Below are 12816 nucleotides of genomic sequence, written 5' to 3'. Positions count from 1 at the left end.
ATTATTATTGCACAACCCCTTAGTCGTGTGAAATTAAGTGAAACAACCGGAACCAACTTTTAAACCAAAGCTGCCTATTGCCACAGTCAACACTGTGTAAGTGCAAGTAGCAACCCATTAATGCAGATTGTTACTGTAGTGTGTCAGTGCATGGATTTTAGTCTGATTCGTGACCAACTGTGAACTGAACCTGCAACTTCACAAATATTCTTATGCTATGTAGTTACAGCTCATGCCGAAATGACAGCTATGTTTTCTGCATACAAGTATGTCACTGGACTCATTTTCTTCTGGGCCATCCTCAAGCCTACCATAAGTCAAGGTAGATATTATATACTTACATTCATGAAATCTGTACAATCATAATAAGCTGTCAAATACATCGACCTTTGCGACTCTCATTTAAAAATTGAAATATGTATAAACATGGTAACTGGCTGAAAGAAGCACGTGCAAAGGAATACGGGTACACAACTGACAACAAAATGAGGGACATGTACACGAACATACAACACAACTTAAGTGAGGGAATGGCAAACACCCTTACTCAGTCAAAGACTTGTAAATACAACACATGCACAAATCAAGAGGAAAGTTGTTAGCAGCAAATTATAGCAAAGACCTGACAGACCTAACCTCTAGCAATATTTGACAAGTACAACGTCACTCGATGTAATTGGGAATAGCAAATTATAAATACTATATGGCGACCGTTCGGCAATTAGCAGCAATCCGGGGTAACGACGAGTTTGAGCGGAGATTGATTTAAGCAACAAACTAAACGTCGACAGTTCGTCATTACCCCAAATGATAGTTTCTAGAATGGTACATTGTCGACAATTTATCGTTATACAAGAATGATAATAAATCTAAAATATTTCTCAATATTTTATGATGTAAGTGTATTTATTTATGGTCCAAGCATGTCATTGAATAGGTCCGAACAGCGCACGCTACTTCATTCTTCATAAGCCTCCTTTAATGGTACTAATAAAAGAATTGGTCACATGCATTTTGCCTCTTCTGTAGACAGCAAGAAATATTGACAAGTGAACTTGCGATGTAAAAGAAACGTATATTTAGTTTTAGTACCTGCATAATACAAACCTATTCATTTTGGTTTGGAATAGGCTTACTGAACCTTAACTTTATCACTTTTGACATATTTGTGGAGTCACGTAAACCTATTCATTCGTTATAGTTAGTTTTAAGTTTATTGTTAACTAAATGCCTATGTAATACAAATACACGATACGTGAACTGGAAAATATAGCATGGCTTGATGATACGAAATAGGTAAATTTATATATACAAAAGTCATTAATAATATTATTTATCATAATAAGTTGATTATCAAAATCAATAATTTGTGACCGTCCACGGCGAATGAGCCGTAAATTCCTCCACCGGTCAATTTTGTTTTATTTCGTGTTTAAAAATAAACATCATAAACTTAAAATGGTATATCATTTGACTTCAAACGATATCCAGAAGCGGAGTTATGGTTAGTTAAACTTTGCTCCTTCAACAAAATTATAGCTTTTTCCGTTTCTATGTGTGTCTCTTTTTCCACATTGCTGGCAATAAATATCAAACAGTCATAATTGGCGGTCATTTCAAATCATCCCCAAGTCAACGAGGTTTAAGAAGGTTATCTCATTGTTAATTGTTGGTTATGCATACCTATACAAATAACCCACCACTTGAAAAGGATTTAGCAAAAGCAAACAAAGACCAGAGCTATTAAAAGTTCTATAGCCATCTAAGGTAGAAGCTTATTATCCACTTCAATAATAGGATTATTGATTGGTGTTGTGACTATCAAAATAAGACAGATGTCGCGGCAGCTTAAGTGACCGATGAATACGACCTTCGTACACATTTTACACCATAACTCAGAATACAATTTAGGGAATTTACGGCTCGTTTGTGCTGCCGGGTCACATTTAACCTAAGTTTAGTTTTGTTTTCAAAAATGATTGCTTCAAGTTGCTTGCGTATTTTGGTACAAAGCATAAAAATAAAAATATAAGATACTGTATTTTTGTTTTATATGCATCTTGCTGCCTTCCTTGTACTTCACGTGTAGCAACTCCCATGCTTTTATCACAGAGTGCAAAGTGTTTCAGGTTACCAGCTACACTATTTTGGTTTGGTTATATATTTTGAAGCAGAAACAAAATCCACTCTTGAATGCTTATTAACCCAATCGCACAGACTGCAATGTACGATGTACATGCTTGCATATCGGTAAAAAATGTTCAGGTTCAATGAGCATATTCCATCTTTAAATTTGACCTGACCTTTGACCTGGGATGACCTTTGCGGTTTCATACTCCCTAAGGCCCAGATATCATTTTAATCATGGTAAATCCTCCAATTCTCTCAGAATCCACTCGCTGTACAAATTGAATAAATCCGGCGAAAAAAACCCACATCCTTGCCACACTCTTTCTTTTATTTCAACAAACTCCCCTACATCATTGTCCACTCTGATTACTGTTGTCTGGTTCCATTACACATTTCGGATAATTCTCAGGTCTTTTCCATCAATATTAATGTCACTCAAAATATTCATCATGTTTTACGGTGTAATCAATAAAACACAAATGCAGGTCTTGCCTCATTTCTATCGACCTCTCAGGTAACACTATTAGCATGAACATTACGTTCCTGATTCAATAGTCCTCCACAAAGCCACATTGCAGATTAGTTATTTCTGGTCTTTTCTTATTTCTTACTCTCTTCATCAAGACCTTCAGGAGATCTACACAGCATGACTCATTATGCTTATTGTCCTATGTAACTCACATAATATTGCCCCATGTTTCTTTACTAAGGCAATAAACGTTACCATCCCCTCTAAATATGATTTAATTTATGTACATATGTATGTTTTCAACTTCCACAGATAACACATACGTTCCCGAAACGTGCGGACGTAGCTTTATCTTCACATACCCGGCGACGCATTTTAATATTCAAGATGCCTATGTCATGATAACGACCTACTCATCCTATACGGTAACTGTCAACGTCTCTGTTCCCGGCATAGGGTTCACAAATACTTCTACGACATCGCAAACTAATTACGCTATTATCACATTCCCAAGAGATGTCATTATTGGCCGCAATGAGGAGGTGGTTAATAAGACTATTTTGATCACAGCAGATGAGGCTGTTTGCGTATATGGCATCTGCACGGATATAGCTTCTGCTGATGGTTTCAATGTCATCCCGATATCTTCTCTCGGGCAGCGATACGTCATAGCATCGTATGAACCTTTTAATTCATATTCATCAGAATTTGTAGTAACCGCTCTGGAAGCACCCACTGTAATTGAAATAACATTTAATCATGATGGCTATCGAACCATACAGAAAACATTATACCCTTACGAATCGTTTCAATATCGTGATTTTGCTCATGATCTTACTGGTACCCTGATAACATCCAACAAACCTATTTCGGTCATGTCAGGTAATGAATGTGCTAATGTCCCAAAAGCGTTCAGCACATGCGACTACCTCATAACTCACCTGCCAGGCACAGACGGATTTGGTCGTAACTTTGTGCTGAGTCCTTTTCTGGGTCGGATTTCTGGCTACGTGTTCCGCGTACTAGCAATTACAAATAACACATATGTGACTGTTTCTGACGGGAGTACGGTACAGCTTTCTGAATTTGAGTTCTATGAAGGTGACGTACTGACTGCTGCAACTGTTACCACCATATCGACAGATAAAGATGTTATTGTCACCCAATATGCTAAAGGATTCAACAGTGATTCTAGAGCAGGTGATCCATTTATGCTTCTAGTTCCACCATATAATTTCTTCAGTAACAACGTCACATTCCCAGTGATAAGTATCCTTGGAAATCAGGCTCTGGAAACTTCTATAAATGTCATAGTGCGTTGTGAAGAGAACCTTAAAATTACTATTGATGGGGCGATTGAGCAAAACTGGTTTGATCGCCTTAATAGTGACGGGGAGTTTTGTGTTCTACGTAAGTCTGTAGAACCTGGTTTACATTCCGTGGGACACCCATCAAGGGATGCAAAGTTCGTGGTAGTTGTGTATGGCTTTATTGAGAGTGTTTCGTATGCATACTTTGCAGGGTATAACCTTCATGAAGTCAATACAAGTATTCCAGGTAAGTAAACGTAATCACGAGAATGCTACAATCCCAAACAATATCATAAGTTATGATTGCTTCCGGTTTTATATGCCAATATTTTGACAAATAGAAACAAAGACGCAAAAAAGTCTATCCAAATGAACAGATTAAAATGTAATTTGTTTTACAACTGTAACTTTCAATTGTAATCAATATACTTCAGACTAGTGAGGCTGTTAAATTGATTTATTTGGTTCCGTTACGTTGATGACACAATAAAAGAATGACGGATCATAGCTACTTAAATAGAAAATAGCTCGCGATATCAAACATGCAGACTTATATAGCTGTTGTCATGATTTTATTGGATGTAGTTTCATTATAACTTATGTTTAATTGGGTTTTAGGTACTTTTTAAATTTCCAATTGTTGTATTGTCTGTTTAGTTACAGAGGCTCCACCAGCGACGTTACCTACAGGTAAATTTATTAACTATCGTATAAGTTTTTCATGGCTTGTAGGAAGCTTCAATTTGATTAAATTTATTAATGTAAACTGAGCTCAAAAAGAAACTTATATTTTTTACAACTTGTGAATCACAAGGTCATATCTTAAAATACTGTCAATCAAAATGAACCAAAATTACACACAGGATTACCTTAATACTCTACTCAAAACACATGTCAGTAACCAAGCAGTTGTCCAACTGACACAACAGCAAAATGCACTGTCATGGGACAGCTTCATGGACTTCCTTCTCTTTCACAGCCCAACATTTGGTACCCAGGACAAAAAATCTGTGAGAATGCACACAAGATCCTTGCACATATGATAAAACGGTGCTGCTTTCTGCTTTTCATACACCTTTTTCATGAACAGGGCTGGGCTGTGAATGTGGTCCAGGAAGCTGTCCCATGTCAGTGCATTTTGCTGTTGTGTCAGTTGGATAACTGCTTGGTTACTGACATGTGTTAAGAGTAGAGTATTGAAGTAAATCTGTGTGTAATTTTGATTCAATTTGATGGACAGGATTTCAAGATATGACCTTGTAAAAAATTATAAGTTTCTTTTTGAGCCCAGTTTAGTTGAAACTGGCTTCTGGAATCGAAGCTCCGGCGGCTATTAAGTTTCGGCTTTGCAAAATAACTATATCCGAGCACTCTCTTATTATAACAAAACGTCAAACTACAGGCCCAAACCACAGTGTTTTTCGGGCTAAAAAGGAAGAATCATAGAGCAATTATTGGGTTTTTTAATTTTTTATTCTATTACGATTTTTAGGGCTGGGGGTCGTCCATGGAAAAATAGAGGTTACAGGACATACCCCCGTCTCCCTCTTCCGCCGCCAATCACAGCAAGTCCAAACTTCCACATTGCTATTACAAGTAGTCATTCCCACATCAAATAAACAAATTACTGCTGCCTGATGGGATCATATAGTTTTTGACCTGTTTCTGGTATCTGACCTTCCCCTTCCTTTTCTCTCTTCACCAGGAAATAATATTTACTACACTTATGAAACCATAATGCAATGTAACCTCATAACTAGGGCCGAGTGAGATTTGGTGTGAATTATTTATAGCTTGCACTCTGTAGATCGCAAACCAACGAAATTCGCCACAGGTTTGCGTTGCTAATAGAAAAACCGCGAATTAAGGGTCATTCTACTGGTTATATTGATATCCCCATGTTCGGTATTGAGATGTAGATGCGCATTATGCTTTTCGCTGTTTGGAATATTCGCTCAATACACAGATATGTACACGTAACACATTGTGTCCATAAATGCCGTGCTGATCTCACACCACCAAATCAGAGGCCCATAGAGATATGTGCTAAATTTGCCTTAAGAAAACGTCATTTTTTCTTCACAGGAGCGACTCAGTTTTAAGCGACAGCTATGATGGTTGAAATCAGCTCTTGCCTGATCCCTCTGGCTGGGAAAAATATAGGTTGACAGTCATTATTTTTTACGACTGGCCCTCGAAGTCTACTATATTTACAGTTTGTATTTTATAAGAATTATGTTTTTGTATGTTTTGTGCAATATGTTTATTGCTATATGATGATATACTGAATAAATTCATATCAAATTCAAATCAAATCAACTATTAGGGCCTATTGTTTTTTTCTTCGTCAGGTTCAATGTGTAATTTTGAAAGCGGCTGGTGTGGATATGAGCAGGCGGATGATGACGAGTTTGATTGGAGATTACAAAGTGGGGCTACCGGGTCATCTTTAACTGGTCCATCATTTGATCATACTATAGGAAGTATGTACATAGTGCATTTACATAAGATACACACCTTCGTGCAGGAGTAAAAGATCCAATTATTCTTTTTTTACCTAATTTTTTTGCTAAAATTTAATGCAAACAAAATAACATTATGGCTGATTTCGCACAGTAGATTCGTTCATAATGAAGAGTAGAACATCTTCTCTCTTTCTTTCTTTCTTTCTTTCTTTCTTTCTTTCTTTCTTTCTTTCTTTCTTTCTTTCTTTCTTTCTTTCTTTCTTTCTTTCTTTCTTTCTTTCCTTCCTTCCTTCCTTCTTTCTTTCTTTCTTTCTTTCTTTCTTTTTCTTTCTTTCTTTCTTTCTTTCTTTCTTTCTTTCTTTCTTTCTTTCTTTCTTTCTTTCTTTTTCTTTCTTTCTTTTTTCTTTCTTTGTTTTTCTTTCTTTTTTCCTTTCTTTCGTTCTGCCCTTTTCTGTCTGTCTTTTTTGCTGTCTGTCTTTGCTTCTGCCTTTTTCGCCTTAATTTACTTTGCTTTTGCTGTCTTTGTATTTTCAGTCTCTTCTTCTTTGTTTTTACTACAGTCGTTATTTCGCTAAACTAATACTTATTCTTTGTATTATTTTCCCTTCTTTTTCGTGTCTTTAGATGGACAATACATATATATAGAAGCGTCATCTCCAAGAAATACGGGAGATGCAGCTCGTCTATTGAGTCCAATAGTCAGTATTGCATCTGTAAATAGTTACAATTGCACTCTTCAGTTTTGGTACCATATGTACGGAGCTGTCATTGGGGCACTCAATGTATACACAAAATCAACCAGTGGAACTAGTGAATTAATTTGGTCGTTGCAAGGCAGTCAAGGAGACCTGTGGCATTTAGCCACTGCCCAGTTTACGCCACCAAATCGGCAACATTTTCAGGTAAGATATTATTTAAAGGAGGCTGAACAGATCGACAACCTCATCGCTTCTTTTAATATGGTCTTGCTGAAATGTGAATATACTACACGATATTAAAAATGAAGCTTGCATGTAAGATGATGCGCGATACGTGTAAACATGTTTTTTTGCTAATGTTAATAATTGCATAAAGAATAATTATTGCATAAAGAATTCCAGCTGGCTAAAAGGTTTTCTCACACATTCATGTTTCGAAATATTTCCAAGAAATGGCAATGCATAATTTAAATCTGTTTAAACTTCAACAAAATGTTGCATGATATCAAAAATCACACGTAAAGCTGTAAGCACTTGATCATTTACATTCTTGACTTAAATGATCTTGGGAAAGTTAAAATACATCATATATTGGACAATATAAAGAATTAAAGCGGGGAAGCTTCCAATTGCAGAAATGAACGTCTTCTCGGAAACAAATGTTACTTCAAATATTGTCATGAGTAATGAATACAAAACTTAATACATTAAACATGATATTGCACAGTATGAACAGTTACAATCTTCAAGCTCAAAACTCTATCATGTCTTTCTTAGTTTTTGTTAAGTTAAACATAGAGAATTAAAGCTGTTAATGTTATAGCTATCCGATTTCAGGAATCCATGTTAAGGTTGGTCTGAACCCTGGAATTATGAAAACTTTCGGGCCTCATAACTGCTAAATGATTAGTCTAAAGAATATAAAAGTATACAGTTTTAGAATGGAAATGATTTGATGAATTCATCTGTGAGGTCCAATTTGGGCCAAAATGCTCATTTTGAGAAAATCTCAAAAACGGGTTTTGGTTCAAATTTTTTCGTGTAACGTAACAAAAAATTGTTTGGCCAAAAATTTTTTTATTAATTTTTAAAAACTAGATATCTAGGACCCGTATTTTTATTTTTTTGAATTTTGACCAACTTTGAGAAATTTGCACCAAAAATGGTCAAAAAATGCAAAATTTTCAAAAAAATCATAAAAAAGCCTGATTTTCGCCCAAATTTCAAAAAAAATGAAAAAACGGTCCCTAGATATTTTTATCTAGTTTTTAAAAATTAATAAAAACAAATTTTTGGCCAAACAATTTTTTTGTTACGTTGCACGAAAAAATTTGGGCCAAAAAACCTGTTTTTTGGAAAAAAAAAAAAAAATGAGCATTTTCATCAAGTCATTTCCATTCTAAAATGTATACTTTTATATTCTTTAGACTAATAATTTAGCAGTTATGAGGCCCGAAAGTTTTCATAATTCCAGGGTTCAGACCAACCTTAAGTTTCTTATAACTCCACCACTGTTTATTAATGTGAATGCGTATCAAAATGTTAGTAAGGTTGTTTTCCTTCAGTGACAGTATCAATAACATACCCCAGTAAACACAAAACAATTTCGACATCATTCGCAAAAGATTAGAAAAGGTTACCAGAAAACGTTTAGATGTCGGATTATAAAGGGTATATAAAAAGGTATAAAACGTTTTCATAATATTCAAAAACATGTTTTGACAACTTACTGCAAAAATTCTAACATAACATATTCTAACTTTCTTTGGCAAAAATATTTTACAATAACATTTTGAAAATATTTGAAAATTATTGTTGTAGTGTGTTTTCATACAAAACGTTTTGAAACGGTTTCATGAACTATAATAACCCGATATTTTATGTTACCAAAACCAAAACCTAGAATACAGGGTGTTCCAGACAACAGAATCCAAAAATCTAAAAATCAGCGTGTAGCTCATCTTATTCTGCATCTTATACCCTAATTTTACTGGATTTGATTGACAGATTGCGAAGAAATGAGCGATTACATAACGCATGCGTCAATTTGCTTCATTCCATGTATGAAAGAAAGATCACTTAACACAACACTGTCAATGGGCTTCATTATTTTGTTCGGTGAAATTCTTTTCTTTCTTGCAAAACATTAAGAGTATTATTGCATACCAGTCAAAGAAAATCAAAAATAGTTGGCAGACTTCAAAAAATGGAATTTCTTCTTACTTTATATCAGGATGCAACTTTGGTCAATCAGGATGCAACTTTGGTCAAAGTCTACAAAAATCAAAATTATTTCATCACTGAACCTTCGTTACCATAGCAACGGCCAAAACATCAAAATGGCAGGTTTTAGACTATTTGGGCACTTTTACAAGGCTAAAAAAATAACAAGTTTCAGGATTCACCATATAAAAGAAAAATAGTGGTAAACCTTGAGAATTCCACGACATAATTGGCAACATCTAAGCTTTCTAAAAATATAGTTGTTCTGTCTGTCCTACTTGGGATATTCCATTGTTTCAAATAGGGGTGTTTTTCTTAATCTTTGACTTTCTGAAATATAGCAATATTCAATGAGCTGTAACCCCAAAGTGGTGCTTTTTATATGTTATATTTCTCAGTGTGGCTGGACTAGATAGTACTGAACCCAAATAAATTAAAAAAAGTAATTTTAATATAGGCAAACAGTGTTGCCATGAAGATAGGTATTTTTTCCATAAAATAAGAGTTAGACCAGGTTAAAAATGTTACCACGCATGAAAGGAAACATTCTCACATAGTTTTTCTGGACCAGTTTTTCATGAGCAACAAGAATTTATGAGGTAAAAATAAAAACCATGTATCCTGAGAACTTCCTGTGAGGGCGATTTATTCAAAATGGCTGCCAAAATCCAATGAAAAGCTACTATACGTTTAAAAAGGTCGCATAAAAGATAAAAGTGACTAGATTTCGGATTTGTATTGATGAAAAGTAATGTATAACTATGTCAAGGTATTAATAGAATGGTACCAACAGGTCACAGTTGGGAACGCTTTTCAAAATGGCCGCCAAAATCCAATGAAAAGCATATGGTTAAAATAGTTACTTATGAGGTATGATTGCAGTGGCGTAACGTCATAGGGGCACGGGGTTACATGGCTCCCAATCAATCTGAATTTTAAAAATCCCAAAAAACGTACTGCCACCCATATTGGTTGGTGCCCCCTCCCATATGATAACTGGTGCTACGCCACTGTATGATTGACCATCTTTTGGTTAAGCATTGATAGCAGTAATGTAAATACGTCAATATATTAATAGGAAGGTGCCAGGAGGTCACAGCTGAGGGCACTTTTCAAAATGTCGGACCAACATAGTACACCGTAAAACTTAAAATAGTCACTTAAAAAGAGGTATAAAGAGGTATAGACCAGATCTTGAATTAATATTGATCCCAGTACAGTAAAATTAAGTCAATGTAATAATAGATTTTACCGGGGGTCACAGTTGAAGTTGCCTTTCAAAATGACCACCAAAACGAGCGGGATGATATCAGCCACAAAGCCACAGATAAAAGTGTTAAGAAAGAAAGTTGTCTTTGATAAGAGAATGTAATAGTTGTCTTTGATGAATCATTCAATAGTTGTCTTTGAGCATCGTCACCTCTAAGCAAGTGTTTCAGAGTGCTATATAGCGAGCTACAGAGTGCTATATAGCGTGTCAAGATGGCTAATATGATCACCAAATCTCCAAAATGACCACCAGAGAATTGTCCCTATGTATTGACAAAGGGCAGGATATTTACTTCATACTCTTCTTGGTTTCACTGAATTCTTTTATTGTGTGTTTATCTTCGAGATCACTCACATCGATATCACTACATTAAGAAAATTATTCTTCATTATCTAGCCTATCTGAAATCAAAGCGGCATATAGGTCATATATATCTTCTTTTGTGAAAACGTTGCATTCTCTGAAAAGAAGATAGCTGCACTTTGAGTCTGCTAAAACCTTTTCCTTCTTTGACACCAATAGACTGCTTTGTTCTCGATGTTGGTAAAGAAACTGTTGAAATCACAAGACAACTGTGATTATATATTAACTTTGGATGTCATTATTGTCATACCTCTGATGCTTTATGTCAAGGAAAAATGCAACAATGATCAATTGTCCTCATACATGACTGGTACGTGTAAATGTCCTGACTAAAGCCATCGGGTCAACGGCACATGCAATGTCAGTTGCCTCTGCTGTAACTTCAAGAAGCAAAGTTACAAACATTTGATTAGACGAAAATCCAGTTTTAAAGTTGCCCTTCGTGAACATATAGGGACAATAAATTATTCCTGTGGACATTTTAGTGGTCATCTTGACTTGGTGACTCGTTCTTTTGCACCCTCAAAATGATAACTTAGAGGTGACAATGATTGAAGACTACGATTACATCAAAGACAACTATTTCAATGTTTCAAATATTTTTTTCAATAACATTATCTGAGGCAAATTCAGATCAATTATGCTCTTAAGTGACGGTGTACCATATATATATAATGTCGAAAGCTCGAAGAATGTAAATAAATGTACAAACTGTTCCTTTTACGTCCATGTTGTGTAAATTTCTCACAAATATAAATAATTGCATCATGACATGCTCCGAAAGTGTATATATATATATATATTTCATTGGATTTGGCAGCCATTTTGAAAAGCGCCCTCAACTGTGACCTCCTGGTACCTTCCTATTGAAATCTTAATTTAGCGTTACATTACTGTCATCAATACTTAAACTGAAAAATCTGGTCAATTATACCTCATAATTGACTATGGTAACCGTATAATGCTTTTCTTTTAATTTTGGCGGCGATTTTGAAAAGCGTCCCCAACTGTGACCTCCTGGTACCTTTTTATTAATATACCGGCTTATTTATACTTTACTTTCATAAATACAAATCCATAATCTTATTTTAAGAGCATAATTGCTTTTCATTGGATTTTGGCAGCCATTTTGAAAAAAAAGCGCCCTCACAGGAAAGTTTTGAAAAAAAGCGCCCTCACAGGAAAGTTTTCAGGATACAGGATTTTTACCATATACATTATTGTTCCTCGGTTTCTCCTTTCATGTGTGGGACCTAGCTCATTTTTAACCAGGTCTATTGGCCGTTTTTCAGCATAGCTGTATGATAGGTAATAACAAGATGAGCAACAGCTTCACTGAGAGACGTTTTTTCTGGCAACACTGTCATTAAAATAGTGTCTCACTTTACGATGTATTGATGCCAATTTCTATTGGTATATTATCAACCCTAATCAGGATTTTCAGTGAAAGTAAATGCTCAAAATCCCCGTTTTTCCACACTACCTTATAATGTCAACAATCCTAAAAAGTTCTAAGTTTCTGGCAACACTGCTCTCCAGTAAAACAATTACTAAAACTTTTTTTTCTATAGATAGGTAGACCAATACCTTATCTACCTACCCTGCAAAAATAATTTTAAAAAAGCACCACTTTGGAGGTTACGCCATTTCTAAGAAGATCATTTTTTTTTCATAATTAAAATAATGAAAACCACCCCTATTTTACAAAATGGTATCTACCATATTGAAATAATTAATTGTTATGTTTACTTCATTTGTGGAAAGGACAAGGATGGATACTTCATTGTATGGGAGAAGATTATTTCAATTCACGTTCTTCATACAGAAATATGACCTAATATTTAAGCATTTTTCCAGTTGTGAAAAGGGTAAAAATAGTGAAAATTGG

The 12816-nt window shown here is 35.1% G+C and overlaps 1 protein-coding gene across 1 annotated transcript in view; it reads left to right on the top strand.

Annotated features, from left to right (window-relative positions):
• Positions 1-12816, top strand: part of LOC140143584 (hyalin-like) — a 38334-nt gene that overhangs the window by 11523 nt on the left and 13995 nt on the right. The window contains exons 3-6 of the mRNA XM_072165400.1: positions 2912-4156; positions 4567-4599; positions 6261-6392; positions 6999-7276. Of these exons, the coding sequence (XP_072021501.1) occupies positions 2912-4156; positions 4567-4599; positions 6261-6392; positions 6999-7276 (1688 nt within the window). The remainder of the gene's footprint in view (positions 1-2911; positions 4157-4566; positions 4600-6260; positions 6393-6998; positions 7277-12816) is intronic.

The sequence above is a fragment of the Amphiura filiformis genome, chromosome 2 (assembly GCF_039555335.1).
Source record: "Amphiura filiformis chromosome 2, Afil_fr2py, whole genome shotgun sequence".
Classification (NCBI taxonomy): domain Eukaryota; kingdom Metazoa; phylum Echinodermata; class Ophiuroidea; order Amphilepidida; family Amphiuridae; genus Amphiura; species Amphiura filiformis.
Note: the sequence above shows the minus strand (reverse complement) of the source record. Positions and strands in the feature narration are given on the sequence as shown.